This window comes from Caloenas nicobarica, chromosome 1, assembly GCF_036013445.1.
Source record: "Caloenas nicobarica isolate bCalNic1 chromosome 1, bCalNic1.hap1, whole genome shotgun sequence".
NCBI classification, from domain to species: Eukaryota; Metazoa; Chordata; class Aves; order Columbiformes; family Columbidae; genus Caloenas; species Caloenas nicobarica.
In genome coordinates, this window is record NC_088245.1 from 75,149,395 (window position 1) to 75,168,157 (window position 18,763).

The 18,763-nt window shown below is 42.8% G+C and overlaps 1 protein-coding gene across 1 annotated transcript in view; it reads left to right on the top strand.

The window, feature by feature from the left end:
- KIAA0930 (KIAA0930 ortholog) overlaps window positions 1–18,198 on the top strand; it is an 81,113-nt gene extending 62,915 nt beyond the window's left edge. The window contains exons 5-10 of the mRNA XM_065658693.1: window positions 513–614; window positions 1,018–1,158; window positions 2,978–3,172; window positions 5,376–5,538; window positions 9,946–10,101; window positions 13,279–18,198. Coding sequence (XP_065514765.1) covers window positions 513–614; window positions 1,018–1,158; window positions 2,978–3,172; window positions 5,376–5,538; window positions 9,946–10,101; window positions 13,279–13,319 — 798 coding nt within the window. The 3' untranslated portion in view covers window positions 13,320–18,198. The remainder of the gene's footprint in view (window positions 1–512; window positions 615–1,017; window positions 1,159–2,977; window positions 3,173–5,375; window positions 5,539–9,945; window positions 10,102–13,278) is intronic.
- The last annotated feature ends 565 nt before the right edge of the window (window positions 18,199–18,763 follow it).

Sequence of the window (18,763 nt, forward strand, 5' to 3'; positions counted from 1 at the left end):
GTTGATCTTATTGTGACACTAAGCAAACAATAACAATGAAATTAACTGTACAAGCAAATAGTGTTAAGTCAGCTACTCTGTGGTAACTTTCTTGCTGTGTGTGCTTTTCCTTTGCAGCGCATTGCAGTAACTAAAAGGCAGCTCAAGGTGGTTTTCTCTGCTAATGAAAAGTAGGATACCTTAGCTGTGCCATTGGATAGTGAGAGGTCAGGCACGCACAGGGACATTTATTGTGGAACAACTAGTATTTGATAACTTGCATGTGAAAATTCAAGGATTTCACAAGTGTTGTCATTATTGCAAAACAGTCTGTAATCAGAAACCAGCTCAGTTTTGCCTGCAGGATGTCCAGCATCTCTACTGTAAGTGAAAATGTTGGCTGACTGAGTAGCATTGGATTGTGCTGTTTTGATGTTGCTTGTCTTGTATTCAATGTGTCCATTCCTGAGCACATTTAACTGAGAAGATGTTTGCGTTGTTTTGTTTTGTTCTTTTTCCTGTATCTTTCTCAGCAAGTGTTTGCGTCTCCTAGCAAACACCCAATGGACAGTAAAGGAGAAGAGTCAAAGATCAGCTATCCCAACATATTCTTCATGATTGACAGTTTTGAAGAGGTGAGTTCCTTGTTGCAGTAGCAGAGTTTTGTACCTTTTGAACACGTATTCTTGGATAATTCGAGGGTTATCTTCCAGTAGTTTTTGTTTTATTTGACCATCCTATTCCTTTAATGTTTGAAATCTGAGCTTAAGGCTGGGTTTTGGTGTCTGTCTTTAGGATGGGCTAGAGCAAGAGAGGCTGATGTGAGAGCTGCTTATCTTTGACATGTGATTTGCAGCGGGAGCTGCCTGAAGTCTGGTTTTCTGAGAGGCTGGGGTGGAGCTTAGAGCTAGCTCCCTTGCTTTCTGCCATTTGCATTGAAACTGCCTTGGGCCCAAGGCGAATCGTAGGAATCTGAATGTATTTGAACTTTAACACCTGCAGTTTGCCTTGAAATGTTTCATCTTGCATCTTTGGCAGGTTTTCAGTGACATGACTGTGGGAGAAGGAGAAATGGTCTGTGTGGAGCTGGTGGCCAGTGACAAGAGCAACACTTTCCAAGGGGTGATTTTTCAGGGCTCCATTCGCTATGAAGCACTCAAGAAGGTCTATGACAACAGGGTAAGGTGCTTCTGAAAGACAATGTCCTCTGCAACAATGATACTCTGACCGCAGTTTTTCTTTGCTGCTGAGGCTGTTAGCTTTTGGTCCTGTTAGATCATCTGCATCATGGTCTGTCTTTTTTGGCTTTGAAAGTTACCTGAAAGCTAATACTTCTGGCTCAGACAGCTGGGAGTATTTAGATCAGGATACATTACTCTCATGTTTGCAAAAAGGAGTGAAGTTGTTAAGTAGTCAAGAGCATGACACGGGAATGGACCTGAATAGCAGAGTTCTGGGAGTCCCTTCATTTTCTTGAAAGGTGGTAGATATTTCTAGTTGCTTCAGAGTAGGCATGTTTTGCAGGGAGATCTTCACTTCTGATAACTACCTTGCTATATGTAAAACGTCTTTTTCTTTAGAGTGTTTTGTACTCACAGCTGTTTTCAAAAGACCACTGTAGTTTTACTGCCACAGAAAGAAGCTTTCTTTGCTTTCCTACAGAAGCATGGAACGCCAGCGCTTTCAGCTTCCAATTCAGTACTTAGTGTGGAAGTCAAGAGAGTGCAAGAGCCAATAAACTTCTCAAACAGTTGGGTATGAAGAGAGTCCTGAGAGATTTTTAAGGAACAAACAAAAATAATCCTGACAATATCTACTGTGACTGTAAATTTGCCTTTGTTCCTACCCATGTCAGGAGAGGTCCTGAATTAATTCCCCTTTTCCCTGTTTTAAATGTGAGTAAATATACTCTTCTAGCAGTTTTCTGAGACAATATGAAACTGAAATTGTTTCTCTGTCACACCATCATCTTACGGCTTCACACAGTCAGCAAGCGGGTAATTAAAATACATGGGAATGTAGAATCACTAAAGACAACTTAAAAGCCCTGTTGTGGAAAGACAAGATTTGATGTGGTAAAGTCACCTCATAGCCTAGGAATGTCCTGTTTGACCCCACAGCTACTTTACTTTGTTTTGTTAGATTAAATAAAGTTGTTTGCTCTTCAAATACTCAATTATGGCTGAAGGCAAAACTTGAAATTTGACCATTCTTTTAACAGAACAGAAGCAGTCTATCTGTGCTTTTGACAGTTACTTGATTCCAGTTGTGTCTGTATCAATTCTTAGTACAGTATGAGTTGTGTTACATGATGAGCATCCTGGCCCTTCCAGGCAATAAACTGCTGAAAGTTGCAATAAACCACTTAAACTTACGGATAAGTCCTACTTATTTCACTTGGCAAAACCGTGACTGTTTTCATATTGGTCTGTTCCTTTTTTCAGTTCTCAGTTCAGTTTTCAGTTCAGTTGTGTTAACTGGAAAATTGAACCCTTCTGTCTGTCTGAGAGGGTTCAAAGATGTCAGGGTTTTGCGGTGAGCGATGCAACGCAGGTCAGTTGTGCATGGAGGCTGGTTCTTTGTGCTTTGGCCTTGACAGTGTGGGCACACAAATGTCCCTATTGACTTGTCATAAAGCAGTGCCAGAACTGTGCAGTGCACTTTGCTGGTTTGAAGCATCTGGTGTGTGTGTCTCTTGCTTTTTGGACTCAAACGAGTGTCCCTGCAGAGGCTGTGTGGGTTGTGCACGTGCCAGCTTGTGCCCTGGTGTGCCACGTTGTGTGGATCCGGATAAAAACCTTTTGTTTTATCTCAGTGTGCCATTGAGTAACTCTGCCTTTTGGATAGCTGAAGGAGTTGATTCCTCTCTGAGCCTCTGTTTTTGTATCTGTAAAATTGCTTCCCTTTTGGAGATCACTTCAGATTGTGGCTTAAAATGCTTCTTAGGATAATATGGGGATGATATTACATGGTTTTCTCTCATCTTGATGCATTGTAGGTGAGTGTTGCAGCTAAGATGGCTCAAAGAATGTCTTTTGGCTTTTATAAGTATAACAACATGGAGTTTGTGCGGATGAAAGGGCCCCAAGGCAAAGGACATGCAGAGATGGCAGTGAGTAGAGTTTCTACTGGTGACACTTCACCGTATGGGACAGAAGAAGATTCAAATCCAGACTCACCAGTGCACGAGAGAGTAAGTAGCAGACAGAAATACTGACTTGAGGTTAAGCATGAACATGCCTTGTTCCAAAGTTGGGATTAACTCACATCACGATTCTGAACTTAAGTTTGCCTGCGTATATTTTGAACATACTCAGTATATGCAGGTGGATTTTTAGCAGTTTCCCTTGAGCAAATACTGAGTACAGAGATGACTGGATGATTCATACTCTGGAGGAGTGTTTTGTTGAAACAGGAGCAATGTTGATGACACGGAAAACGACGATTCTGCCTGTTTTCTATGAAAATTAGTAGATTCCATTTCTATACAAGATGGGATTTACCTAGAAACGTAGAATTTGTGTATTATGTAGGTTGCTTGCTGAATCTCACAGGAAATGGTACTGTTAGGAGGTATTGCCACCGGTGAATGCTGCCAATGTGAAGCCCATATAACATTGAAGCAAAGGTTATAGATCTAGATGCAGTACCATATTTATGCATATGTTTAATTTTAACACACGTGCAGTAAAATACCAGTAGAATCAGTCCATAGATGCTGATTTGGCCCTTATTCAGGCCTTAGCCTTATTTTCCATTAAGGCATTTTACCTAGTTAATGGTGATTTGGCAACTCCTCTTCAAAATAGCTGCACAGATGTGTCCTGACCTGGGCTGGGTAGTTCCTGATGAATTCTAGTCTGGTTTCCCGTGTAACGTAGCTAACCTGTGTAGTTTAAAGGTTTGCAGGACTGCTTCTAAAGGTCTCCATGCAAGCTGTGTGTTGGGTTGGTTTGTTTGTTTGTTTCTGGCTTCCTAAAAGGCAAACGAGCTGCTAACACACAGCTCATTAACTGGATGTGCTTCCTGTATACAATAGAGATACAACCTGGAGAAATCAGGCCTGGAGGGACTTCTTGATCTTTTGGCTCTAAGACTTCCAGTGTCAACTGGAACATGTCAAAATAGATTTGATAGTATGTGATCATTGCTTTTTGCTAATGGTTTTAATGGTGATTTGTGTGTTTCTGGTTTGCCCTCCAGGCGTGATACAAAATGGCTACAGAATTAAAAAAAGAGACAAGCACAAATTAGAGATCAAGTGTACTAAAGAGAGGATCAGTTGGGTGGCACAATGCTTCTACTTTTGTTTTTTTTTAATATTAATGATAGAGAGATGACAGAGTGCTTCTGCAGTGCAACACCAACCTGGCTTGGCTGTCATCCTCGCTCAGAAATCACCTCCCTCCTTATTTGTATGGACAGATATGAGCAATATCAGGCATCATGTCAGGGAGACTCATGGGATTGTTAAATTAACTGTGTGAAGAAGGAAGGATGAGATAGAAGTTTTCCATTAGCAAAGCAGTTATCCCTATTTTTTAATTTAAAATGTAACTATTCAAATTTTACTAGCAAAACCGGTACATAAGCACTGTGTTTCCATTCTTTCTGAAATAGGGATGGTGGACTATAATTGTGGTTTACTGGAGAGCACATACTGCTCTGAAGGAAGAGTGTCTCTCTAGTTTCATGTCTAACCTGTGTTTCACCATAGACAATTATATCCTTCTATTTGTCATCACTTAGGCTAACTAAGTCATCAGGGGCATCTCAGCTTGTTTTTCTCCATCCCGTGTTGAAATATGATCTACATATAATTGTACATTGCCTTCACTTTTGTGTCAGCATCTTGGATTAAGTAATTGCCATGTGACCCTGCTTGGCAGAGACACTGTGACCTTCCACAGTGATCCCGTTTGGCATCCTTCTAAGCAGGGAAGCTACTGCCTTGTGTTTGCCAAAGAAATGAAAATGCACAATTTTAGCATGTCCAGTCCAATATATTCTTAGGCTATTAAGTCTTCTGAATTTCAACATGCAAAAATAAGATTGACATTATTGGTGCCTAAATTATTAGTTTTGTTCGTTTTTATAACTATAAATCCTTGTTAAAAGTGATCAGCTGAGGGGAGAGGTTTTTCATTATTCACATAACCAGTGAGAGAGATGGTATATCAAAATATTTTCATCTTGATGATAGTCTTGAAGCTGAGATGAGTATTTGACATTCTCCGGCCACTCTGATAGAACTTACAGCTAGGCACCAGTCATGATTCTGATTTTTATGCATGTGACAGCCTGATGGCACATGTTTGAGACTGATTATTTCTTAGTAGAAGCACAGAACTTTTTAAACAAAACTTTCTCTAGCATTTCCTCTGTTTCCCTTTCAGGTCACTTCTTTCAGCACACCGCCAACCCCAGAACGCAACAATCGCCCATCTTTTTTCTCCCCATCCCTCAAGAGAAAAGTGCCCCGAAATCGAATTGCTGAGATGAAAAAATCCCACTCAGCAAATGACAGTGAGGAATTCTTCAGAGATGATGATGGTGGAGGTGAGAGAAGTAACATCAGCTGAACAGACTTGTCTGGAGAGGGCACAGAGGGATCCCAGTGCTGGATTTTCCAAAAAGTTTGAAGTGTGAAAAAACCTAGCTCCACAGAAAGCCCAGTGCCAGTGCCACTCTGAAAATGGGGTTGTTCACAGGCTTAGCATCTTTTTGAAGACTGGAGAAAATTAATTCCTATGTATACTTAAAGTTGACCTCCCCTTTTATATAAACCCATTTGAGAGCAACTTGAGCAGGAAAGATCCTCCCCATCTCACAGATACCACACTCTCAGGTGGAGCTCTCCCAGTAATCACAATGTAGCGGGGTAGAGCGTGCTCTCATGGACAAGTTCTTTGAATTCCCTGATTCGACCCAGAGCTGGTGAAAGTTGGTGAAAAGGTATTTACTTCAACTGGCTTTGAATCAGTTCTGAACCCTCTAAAAAGAAAACCTAACAAATTTGTTTATATAATGCTTTAACGCCTTGTGGAACTCTTCCTTTGAATTCTAGTTACTCAATGTGAAACAACCATCAACATAAAAAATTGAGTCTGATTCAGAATATAGTGTATCAGTCCAACCATATCACAGTTTTGTAAGGTGGGAAACTCAAAAGTGTCAAAGTCCAAACTGCTTTTAATATGATTAAAAACAATTCAGTAGAAAAGCCAAAAATACCTTAAGTGTCTGTTGGCATGCTAATAGATAATACAAAGGTAATTTCCAGATCACAAGTTCTGTTTGTAATAGCGAAGGTATTGCCCATTAGTGGTACTGGAGCAGTTTAGCTAATGAGGAATTGCACATTAAAAAACAAGCTTAATTGATAAAGTTTAATTCAAATTCTGTGCAACTTAAACTGGTTGTAACTAATTCAGGGTTCCATCAATAGAAACCTTTCACAGAATCACAGAATCACAGAATGTTAGGGATTGGAAGGGACCTCGAAAGATCATCTAGTCCAATCCCCCTGCCAGGGCAGGAACACCTAGGTGAGGTTACACAGGAAGGCGTCCAGGCGGGTTTTGAATGTCTCCAGAGAAGGAGAATCCACAACCTCCCTGGGCAGCCTGTTCCAGTGTTCTGTCACCCTCACTGAGAAGAAGTTTCTTCTCAAATTTAAGTGGAACCTCTTGTGTTCCAGCTTGAACCCATTACCCCTTGTCTTATTGTTGGTTGTCACCGAGAAGAGCCTGGCTCCATCCTCGTGACACCCACCCTTTATATATTTATAAACATTGATGAGGTCACCCCTCAGTCTCCTCTTCTCCAAGCTAAAGAGACCCAGCTCCCTCAGCCTTTCCTCATAAGGGAGATGCTCCACTCCCTTAATCATCTTTGTGGCCCTGCGCTGGACTCTCTCCAGCAGTTCCCTGTCCTTCTTGAACTGAGGGGCCCAGAACTGGACACAGTATTCCAGATGAGGTCTCACCAGGGCAGAGTAGAGGGGAAGGAGAACCTCTCTCGACCTACTAACCACCGCCCTTCTAATACAGCCCAGGATGCCATTGGCCTTCTTGGCCACAAGGGCACAGTGCTGGCTCATGGTCATCCTGCTGTCCACCAGGACCCCCAGGTCCCTTTCCCCTACACTGCTCTCTAATAGGTCATTCCCCAACCTATACTGGAACCTGGGGTTGTTCCTGCCCAGATGCAAGACTCTACATTTCCCCTTGTTATATTTCATTAAATTTTTCCCCGCCCAACTCTCCAGCCTGTCCAGATCTCGCTGGATGGCAGCACAGCCCTCTGGCGTGTCAGCCACTCCTCCCAGCTTGGTGTCATCAGCAAACTTGCTGATAGTACACTCAATTCCCTCATCCAAGTCATTGATGAATATATTGAATAGTATTGGTCCCAGAACTGACCCTTGAGGCACTCCACTAGATACAGGCCTCCAACCAGACTCCGCCCCATTGCCACGACTCTCTGGCTTCTCTCCTTCAGCCAGTTTGCAGTCCACCTCACTACCCGATCGTCCAGTCCACACTTCCTCAGTTTTGCCGTGAGGATGCTGTGGGAGACGGTGTCAAATGCTTTGCTGAAGTCAAGGTAGACCACATCCACTGCTCTACCATCGTCAATCCACCTTGTTACGTCTTCATAAAAGGCTATGAGGTTGGTCAAACACGACTTCCCCTTGGTGAAGCCATGTTTACTGTCCCTGATGACCCTCTTATCCTTGATATGTCTTAAGATGGCACCAAGGATAAGGTGTTCCATCACTTTCCCAGAGATGGAGGTGAGGCTGACCGGTCTATAGTTGCCCGGGTCCTCCTTCTTGCCCTTTTTGAAGACCGGAGTGACATTTGCTTTCCTCCAGTCCTCAGGCACCTCTCCCGTTTCCCAAGACTTGGCAAAGATGATGGAGAACGGTCCAGCAATGACTTCAGCCAGCTCCCTCAGCACCCGCGGGTGCATCCCATCTGGACCCCTGGATTTATGGATGTCCAGATTGCTTAACTGGTCCCTTACCCAGTCCTCATCAACTGAGGCAAACTCCTCCATTGCCCTGCCTTCCTCTGGGGCCTCAGGGGTACGGGGCTCCTCAGGACAGCCTCCGGCAGAGTAGACAGAGACAAAGAAGGCATTCAGTAATTCTGCCTTCTCTGTATCTTCTGTCACCAGGGCACCTACCCCATTCATCAGTGGGCCTACATTGCCTCTGGTATTAGTTTTATCTGCCATGTATTTGAAGAAGCTCTTTCTGTTGTCCTTGACCCCTCTCGCCAGGTTTAACTCTCAGGAGGCCTTAGCTTTCCTAGTTGCCTCCCTACATCCTCTGACAACAGCCTTATATTCTTCCCAAGTGGCCAGCCCCTCCTTCCATGATTTGTAAACCCTCCTCTTCCACTTGAGTTTGCCCAGCAGTTCCCTGTTTAACCACGCAGGTCTCCTGGCTCCCTTCCTTGACTTCCTGCGCGTCGGGATGCACTGATCTTGAGCTTGGTAGAAGCAGTCCCTGAATGTTAACCAACTATCTTGGGCCCCTTTACCTTCTAGGAGCCTTGCCCACGGGATTTCCTCCAGCAACTGTTTGAAAAGGCCAAAGTTGGCCCTGCTGAAGTCCAGGGTTGCAATTCTGCTCGGTATTCTGCTCCCACCACAGGAGATTCTGAACTCCACCATCTCATGGTCACTGCAACCGAGGCAGCCCCCCACCTTTACTGCTTCAACCAGACCCTCCTTGTTAGCGAGGACGAGATCCAGCAGCGCACCTCTCCTAGTCGGCTCCTCCACCATTTGCATCAGAAAGTTATCGTCAATGCACTGGAGGAACCTCCTAGACTGAGGCTGGCTGGCTGAGTAGTCCTTCCAGCAAACATCAGGGTAGTTAAAATCCCCCATAACAACCAGAGCCTGTGACTGTGAGGCCACGCTCAGCTGCCCGTAGAAGGCCTCATCAACATCCTCACTCTGATCTGGTGGCCTGTAATAGACACCCACAACAGTGTCACCCCTGCCAGCCTGCCCCTTAATTCTCACCCTTAATTCTCTTTCCTCATCTCTTTCTCCTTAATTTGCCTGGTGCAAGCATCTGTTACTTCAAATGAGAGGTATTTTAGCATGTTTTACTAGGCAACGGGTAGGGCTTGGGTCAGTTACTACGCAGTGTGGGGAGAAGGGCAGCTTTCCCAGATGGAGTCTTGCTTTTGGTATCTTTGTCCTGCAGGCTGCAGAGGGTAGAATGGAGTTCAAGACATTTATCCAGCACCCTCCATGGGTGGTGGTAGGTCTGCTCAGTATTGTTTTGCAGGGTCTGATCCTAGCATACTTAATCATAACGATGAACATTTTTATTATTTTCATTTTATCTTCCTTCTAACCTATTTAAAGTAGTAAATAAATTCCAGGTTTTCCAGACATTTCATAGCACGCGTATGAAATACCAAGAAGTGTGGTTTCACTTAGTTATAAATGCTTTGACCTTACTGTTCCTGGTCCTAAAAATAAATAGAGAAATATTTTAACAGCTTACGCTAGGAAGCTCAATTTATTCAAAGATGAGATTTCTACACAGAGAAGTAACTAAAATGAGATTTTCTTACAAATTCCAGAAACCTGAGTGTCCTACCAGTGTTTGCTCAGGAACTGCAATGGTGAATTCTCGTTTCAGAGTGGGAAAGCTGACTTCAGTTCACCTAGTGATGGGGTTTTATAGAATAATGGTTTACCGCTGCTGCCAACTGCGGATATAATTCACTAATTTCAATGTAAATGCTGAATGCTCTGCTGGGCAAGATTGAAGTAATTAAAAAGAATTACTAATAATAGTGACCTGCATGTGATTTCTCTCTAGACAATGACTAGTAGGCTTTTCTTTCTTTGCTTTCAGAAGCTTTCATTGGGTCTTCCAGTAAAATGCAGGAAGCATAATGACTCTAAGCTTTCTGTCTTCTACTTTTACAGATCTGCACAATGCAACAAATCTGAGGTCGCGGTCATTATCTGGAACAGGACGGTCTCTGGTGGGCTCATGGCTGAAGCTGAACAGAACAGATGAAAACTTTCTACTCTATGCACACTTAACTTACGTCACTTTGCCATTGCATCGAATTTTAACAGGTACATTTTAACTTGTATTATTCATAAACAGAGTATCCTTTGATTCCAAGACAGCCTTCTGCGTTGTGGTATTTCACTGTTGAGACAGAGGAATGAGTATTTCTCTGTAAGGGAAATACTGTAGCAGCAAATCAGTAGGAGCAAGTGGAATGGTGTCAACCTTTTTCTCTGGCTTTGGACTGTTTTTGCTTGGTGACAATTCAAACAAGTTGGTAGATTGTTGTAACAAACTTCCAGAGGAACACTAGTTGCTTTAATACTGGAATTCAAGCTTCGTCCATCTCAGGGGTGCAAGGCAACTCGTTGTGAGCCCATCCACTGACAGCAGTAGTTGTAGCAGAGACCTGTGACTGAGAGGGTGACAGAAAGGCAGCTCTGGAGTTTGGAGTGACCTCCTTTGTCAATTTTGACTCTTAGATCTCGTTTCCATGTAAGTTGCTTGGACTAATCAGAGTGCCTACACTGATGCCTATAATCTGTCTTCAGCTAGACACAGTGATGTTTGTGTGTTCCACCATGAATAATCAGAGTTCCCCATGTTGTTGGTCTAACTATGCCAGTTACTTCCTTGATGACAGACAACTCTGCATTCGTTCAGCTGGGCTAGGATAGCACAATAAGTTGGGTTTTAAAATCTACAGGCAGTACTGAAATTCTGACTTTTCATCCAGATAACTCATCAGCCTACAAATACAGGTGGACTAGAGAAAAACAACTGGTCTGTTTGAACTCTACCCATCAGCAAGCCTGCTAGTCTTTCAGGGATACAGGTTGCAGTATGGGGGTGCCCACAGAACTCTTGAGATACATCTGAAAACTGAGAAAGCAGCAGCAATTAAGGCCTCTCTCCTCTATCTAAATGCAGTGAAAGTTTCTTTCATATAGGCATTACTAGTGTTACTGTCCATTCTCTTCATTCTTCTGAAGTGAAGCTTTGAAATATTTCATCATTGACCATTGTGGGCAGAAAGAACGTTTGATCCAGCTGCACAGCAGTTTTTTAGGCAAAACTATTGCTCAACTCCACAATCTAGACCAGAATAAAGCCATGAGCCCAGGACCATGTAAAGTCCTGTCTCTAGCCTTGGGAGATCCTTATAACTAGTAATTCCTCTAAGAATTTAATCTTTTTCCTTCTCTTCCCATCCTGCAGCTGGGATGACTTCTGAGTAAGTTTGTCTGGACTGTGAGCTTTTGATCAGTGCCTGCTTTTTCTTTTCTGGTTCTAAAAAGAGAACACACCTGAAAACAAAACCAATCTGTTACACAATGGTTATTTCCAGACTTTTCCTGAAAGGTAGCTGAGAGGAGAGGAGCTGGGAAATCTGTTGTTAAACAGGTGAATCTGCTGCTAAAAGACATGAGAAGATAGTATGGGTATTCATGTCATCAGTTTTACGATGCTAGTGCAACAGTAGTAGCTGCAGTCTTCTCATTGCAGGCTGAGATCTCGGAGCCTGTTGCAAAGGTACACTGGCTCTTACTCTACAGAGAAGGAAATTGTAGCTGGTAAGGTAGAGGTGGAAATTACACTTAGCAAAGAGGTGTTTCTACTTTTGCCCTTTCACTGCACGTAGGGATTGATTTCAATTTAGAAGAAATTATGGATTCCAGTAAAAATTGATCGTCAGTAATTTTGAACAATCTTTCAGTAAAATACGTAATTATCCCTTATGATAATTGTGTTCATAATCTTACAGGTAGTTAGCTGGTGTTATCAAGCTCACTCACTCTCTCACCACAGGCATTTTGGAGTTCACAGAAGATGTATTGTTCCTGCTGGCATTTAATATTCACTCAAGTGGGTGGCGTAAATGCCTCCATGCTCAAATATTTGCTTTGAGCTTGAACATCCTTTCTGAGATTTAATTTGTTTAACATATAGTTGCAGGAGTTGGTGTATATATTGAGATGCACAGAAATAGGACATGAAATGTCTGGGCTGTAAGGCAGAATTTTAATCTCCAGTTTTTCACTACCCGTGTTTGCTTTAGCTCGGCACATCAGGTGGAGCACATTTCTAGTGCCTTTTTGTAATTAATGCATTTGTGCCAGCGGCAGCTTTCCAGCAAGTGGGAGCATTACACGTGGGGCAGGGTGAAGTGGGAAAGATGCTCATCTCCCTTGGGTAGTTTAGGAAGCCTGTACTAAGAAATTAAAATCTTAGTGATAGTCATCAAAGTACATTTTAAAATGTCTGTAGTTTATACATATTGATAAGACTTCCTTTGCTCTAAGCCTTCTCTCCATGCTAGATAATCCCAGTTCTGTCAGCCTCTCCTTGTATGTCAGATGCTCCAATCCCTTAATCACCTTTGTGGCCCTTCACCGAACTCACTCTGCTGTGTTTCATTCTTTACAAGTGTGGCTCGAGGCCTCTGGAGCTGTGGATCAATTTTTACTCCTGTCATCCTCTTTGTGCAGCTGTGTGTGATCAGCCTGTTGATTAAGCTTGTGCTACCTTTTCCCATGTTCTTTATTCTCTGTGTAGCCTTGGAAAGGACATAGCGGCCTGGTTTCCAGATATTTCTATGTACTGCCATGCCACTATGTTGGGTTTAGTATCCACATTTGGAAAGATGCCTATTATTATTACAGATATTTTATAGGTTCATATTCCGTCACATCTGAATGATATAGAGCTGAGGAGCCAATAAAATGTTTTTTGTGGCAGCTGAGTGTAGAAATGTAGGCTTTGGGCTCTAGAATGGATGAAACAATTGAATTATTTGTGCCCACATCTTCAGAGCCAAAAGTCTCTTTAAGGGTCTTGAGGATGGTGGATTTCTCCCTTCAAGAAAGGGAAACCCCTTGGCATCTCCTATCACAGCACTTCCACTTGTTTATCTGGAAGATTATGCCACTCTGCGTCTGACGCATGTTGCTTCATCCCACTATAAATGATATTTAGTAAATTAACTGTCATCTCTATGTGATGGGATATATTTTTGGCTTACCACCTCTCAAGTGGGATGCAGCTGGGGAGGAATTAAATTGGACTTAGTTAACAGTCAAAGTTGCGTGCTTGTTGCACTTTAAATTCCTTTAGTGGTGTAACGGGGGGACTGTGCCGCAGTTCACGATTGTGTCTCCGTTTTTTCGTGCTTTCTGATGCTGTGGCTCCTTCCGGGAGCCTCCTAAGTTTCCTGTATCTCTTTGCTTCTCTCCCTTGCCCAGATATCCTGGAAGTGCGGCAGAAACCAATTCTGATGACATAGCAGAGAGCGGGCACTGCCTTGGAGCCTTGTTGCCAAGTGCCTCACCACAGCGGTTTTCTGTGCTAACACTACCATCTAGTGTCAGGAACATAAACCTCCGCAGGAAAAAGGGAAGTCCAAGAATACCAGCCGATCAAAAGTGCCTCTTTCTTCCTTCCTCTGCTGTCATACACCATATGCACACTTGCAGTACATCGCCCAAGCGTTTCTGACTGGAAGAGGACTTTCAGCAAGATAAAACGAGAAGGGGCTGTGTTTAAAACGAGTCAACGCTTCATGGACAGTTTATTACTGTGTTTACTTTATATAACTGAGAAACCAACGATATGTACAAAATGTGTAAAACTTTATATTCTTTGAGAGAAACAACCTGGGAATTTCATAATGATGTACTAATGAACGTCGTTCCATAGACTCTGGCCCGTACACTGTCCTTGTCGGTTTGGCTTAATGTGTGTGTGAGCGTGTGTGTGTGGAGATTGAAGGGATGAGAGAAAAATTTCCTACTGTGGGAGGAAAAGGAAAAAAGATGCTACAAGGGTACATCGCTATTTTGGTATGTGCAGCGGGTCAGGTCAGAGCTTAAAAGAGGCTGAAAATGTTCCCATTTGTTCATGTGTCAGTGTTAGGACAGGTGAACTCTGCTTACAGATTATCCGTATCTACCAAAGAACAGCAACATTTTCATCCTCAAGAACTGGCCAAGAAAATGAGCCAGTGAAAGGCAGGCTAAAATGTGCTGCTTTAGTAACGCCAGGGTTCGTATCCAGTACTAATGCTGCTTATCTCTCTCTGTTAGCTGAGTTGATACGAGTTTGAGTCCAAAGTGGAAAAATAGGAGACCATAATTGGACTCCAAAACCTAAAAACCTTACCAATAACCAACACCCTCCTGCATGCACTGAACTTCAGAGTATGTAGAGCCGTCCTTGAGTTTGTAGCCAAGGAGGGCATGAGAGCTGATTAATGGTTGGGCAGCTTGCCCGGATTCTTCATCTCCTGGTGGTGTTTTTCTGTACTGTTACATGCCGAAGCGCAGAGAGTTTTCTTGAAAGAGAGAAGATCGAGATGTAATTCTGCTCTGAAAAGTGACTACAAATTGCACAGTGGGAGGTCTGAAAAATGGTGTGTCAGGAGCTCTCAGGAAAAAAGCCTTACGTTTACAGGTAAAATGCAGCTTTCTCTAAATAGCCAAACTCTGCTGTCCTTGACATTTGAAAGCTAAATGATTGAATACTGAGACTACTACAGTCTGGTTCACTGTTTTGATACAGGAGCCAGTCAATACTTTGGTTTATTTACGACTGCGTGACTGGCACAGCAATGGGTGGGGTAGCGTGCCGCTCACAGCACGTGAGACTCCAGTACACGCACAGAGGGAGAGCGAAGATGCCATTTTTGTCACTTTTCAGACTCTGAGCACCTAAACGTAATGCTGTTGCCACAGTAACTAAATGGCATGTGCTCTGAGCCTGGACCTTTGTCTCCTTCATACCCAGCCTTTCCCAAAGTGCTTTGTTGTTATTCTCTCGACAGGGAGGATGATGGCACAACCTCTCAAATGGGACTTTCAGCTTTTTTTTTCCTCAGGCCAGGTTCCATGGGAAGAGCTCCCCTTCAGCATAAAGGTAGACTAAGTTCATCGTTCAGTGCAGCACGGTGAATCCAGCATGGTGAGGAGGTCTTTTTTTTATTTGAGGCTAAGCCTAGAAGCAGTCACCTTAGCGCAGATCGATGGCATTTCTAACACGGGCAGCACAAGTGCATGACAGGGGTGGCTGACCAGTTTTTAGTTTGCTTCGAATGCATTGCAACAGCGTTAGAAAAACGTTCGCTTTGCCATTGTCAGCACAGTCACTTTTCACGTTGCAGCATCTGAACTTTGCTCCGCGGGAGCACACAGTTGTGCCCGTGTGCGTGTGAGGGTGTTTGCACAGTCAAACCTGAGGCGGGTAATTGGGGTGCCTGGGCTTGCATCCTGAGGTGGAGTCCTAAATCGGCAGCTGAAGTGCCCTCTCCAGGAACTTGCTGGGCAGCCTCGGTGCTTAACGGAGATCCCTGGGTTGTGTGCCTAATGTTGGTTGTTATAAATATTCTCCCTGTGCCCATGCTGAGAATTAAACCGCTTTTCAGGTGGAAGACCGGTCCTACTCTGAAGCCTCTCAAGATGCTCCTTATTCTACACTTCCATACTGCTGGACTGGGCAAATCAGTGCTCGATTTTTCCTTTAAATACTCATTGGAGAGGGAAGGTTAATATTTGTACTACTGGTGACAATTGGTACCTTTCAGTCAAACAGCCAGAGGAATAACACATGTGAAAAGGAAATGTATCCAGATTGGAACCAAAGTGGTAGGTGCCTGAATACCTCTCAGTCGACAGTGATTTGTAATGCTTTCTTGATATTGTGTATTAAGTTTAGGTAGCTTAATTTCCTGTGATCTGAAAGACTGAGCAAATCTTGCTGCATAGGATTTCAGAGCAGAAGAAGAATTATTCCAAACTAGTACATTAGTACAAAGGCAACATTAGAGAAAGTACATTTCAGATCCCAAATCTATTATGCAGGAGGTATTGTCTGCTTTGTTACATCTGTGTAGGTGGATTTTGATGTCTAGTTTTTGAAGGGCTGCAACGTAAATGTCCTGAAAAAAAGCCAATTTATTTCTTATATCTTGCTAGTGGATATGCTATAGGTAGGTCAAAGACTCACCTTTTTTAGTAGAAAAGGGCTACACGTGTGCCCAGATGGACGTTCATAGAAAACAGGTCAAATAATCTACTGAATGTCAATAGTGCTTTTTGGAAACAAATAGATGTGCCAGATTCTCAGTTATTCCTCTCTAAACAACTGACTTAGACTTCTCCTGTATAGCCCCTGGTTCCTACTTTATGTCTTCAAGTGGTGGAAAACAAATCCCACGTTTTGTTCTGCTTTTAAACAAACCCTGAAAATTGTAATTTGTTGTCCTCGTATAGACAGGGAAGATGATCAGAGTTTTGCTTGGGTCAAGGTGGCACAGCTGGGCCCTTTGCATGCTATTGCACTATAGCAAAAAAGAAAAGGGAATGTTAATAGGAACCTCTCACCCTTTTAAATTGGAGGGGCTTTTAATTCTGTAGCTCCTAACAGTAAACCATTTTGAGCCTCTGTTGGCCATTTAAATAATTGCTGAAGAATGAACTGGCATGTCCTGCATGCCGGAACAGCTGTGGCTGTTGATGTCTTAACTGTTGGAGCACAGTGGTTTTCTTTAGTTGTGTTGATGCTTGAGAATGCAGCTCAGTTAACGAGTTTGGGAAGCTTTGCAGAACAGCTTTATTTCTTTACAGAATCCCAGCATACCTCATTATTCACTTAACTCTTTCCATCTTTGTGCCCATTCACTCCCTCTGAAGATGGAGGCTTACCACTTGAACCTCTCCATAGACAATGCACATTGATAGATGTCGAATGCAAGGATGTAAATCTTTTCACCCTTAACAGCTTTTTCACTGCTATCAATTTAGCAAGTAAAAAGCCTTTGTTTCTAAAGAAAGATCTTAAATCAGTTATTTTGTATTAGCAGACTATTGCTCTACCTTAGGGACCACCACGTATGTGAAATTGCGTTCTCTCATTGCCAGCCAGCACAGGGCGGGTTCCAGGTCTCCTTGTTAAAGACGACAACATTTTCAGAAATGCCACAAATCTTTCAGCTGTCTTGGATAATCCAGTTTGTGTGGGTTCGTGTTCCTTCTCTCTTTATTCTCCTGGTCTTCATTGTTTACAAGACTTGAGCACATTGGGCTCTGGATCGCTGTTACTCGGTTTTCCATTTCTGGACGTGGTGTCCTTTCCTGAAAAGATAATTGTTTGCAGGGTTGACTTTTCAGAGTAGAATAGTTTTCTCAAAGTCTGTTCTTACACCAAGTTTAAATTAAAACAGTGAAGTCCTCGGCTCTCCAGACAGATTTCTTCTGGCAGACCCTCACGTACAGAGTCCCATCTGGTCACTGGGGATGTGAAGTCCACGTAAATAGTCTACGCTTTTAGACTATCGATCTGCTTCTTCCAATCATTAATTTTTCCCTTTCCAGATGATTGCTTGCCCTATATTTTGTAGTCTAAAGCCTCCCCTTACTAAAGATAGATATAAGATAAAATCTTCAGAAGTGCCTAAGCCCTGTTGTTATCCAGTGGGGTTTAAGAACAAATTTTTATTTAGGAAATGAATAGTCTTAAATTCTGTCTGTGTTATGTGTAGCAGCATCAAGAAATGACAAGTTAATAGTTCTCGGAAGAACTGGCTGTCTCCTACGGACTCACCCTTCGTGTTTGAAAGGCTCTCGTGGTCTCCTAAGGTCATGGCTGAAAGCTCTGGAAAATGGATTTCTGGCGATCACAGCAGTCACATGTCTGCGGATGCCTTATCTTGTTCTGTGAGGTATGACTGAAAGCGTGTGGTGCTGGTGTGTTGGAATTCTGTGTCACAAGTAGATGCGGTAGAATCCAGTTAAAGGCATTGTGAAATAAGTAGCTTTTACACCAAACCTTAAACGAAAGAGTATTTTAGACCAGAATGTAGCTGTTTGGATGCTTGGTCAAGATAATACAAGGCTGCAAGCAGGTTACAATGTTGAACGTTCTCTGTGTAAATATATAAATATTCTCCGCCTCATTTTATCAGACTAACACATGTTGCATGGTTTGGGGTTTTTTTGCCTCATTGATCATCAGTGTTGATTAAAACATGATGGGTTGAAAATCACGTTGGCGCTGTACCGAGCCCTTTGAACAAAGAGCAAGGAGAACCTTTGTGCACCAAAACTGGAGTTGACTTTGCGTACGGCAGCAGTGCAGAAAGTGTTGGACCCTGCAGCCAATAAACAGACCTCTTAAATGACCGTGAATTTGTTAGTAGTGTTTTCTCTCTGCTGTGCCTAGTGGTGGCTGAGTTTGAATGTATTTCTTACTGGTGGCAAGAATAAACAGCAAAATAACGCTCTGTGGTACTCAGGGTAAGCATTGCCAGACAGACCCTCATGAGGCAAAGCAGCCTCTTCGCTCTTTCTTCTTACTCCTCTTGGAGCCAAGCCCAACTTCTGACTCTGCTGAATCTTTCGATGGTCAGCTTCTGACACCTTGACATTGTGTAAGTGAGAAGATTAAGAGTCAATGCATTGCTGAATTTGTTTAAACAGGCTTTTTGCCTTTTCCTTTAGATGCTAGCATTAAAAAGGAAAAAAAAAAAAAAAACAAGAAGGAAAGAAAAAAAGACCACCTGAACAGATCTATGTTTTGTTTGAAACTTAATTAGGTAGCCATTAACATTTAGGTTTGTGCAGTGTATGATATTGAGAGAGCGATGGCTGTAATTTCTTCCTGATAAATTCTGGAAAAAATGCAATATGGGTTTGTGTAATGTTATAAAAAGGAGATTGCCCTTTAGCTCTTAACTGC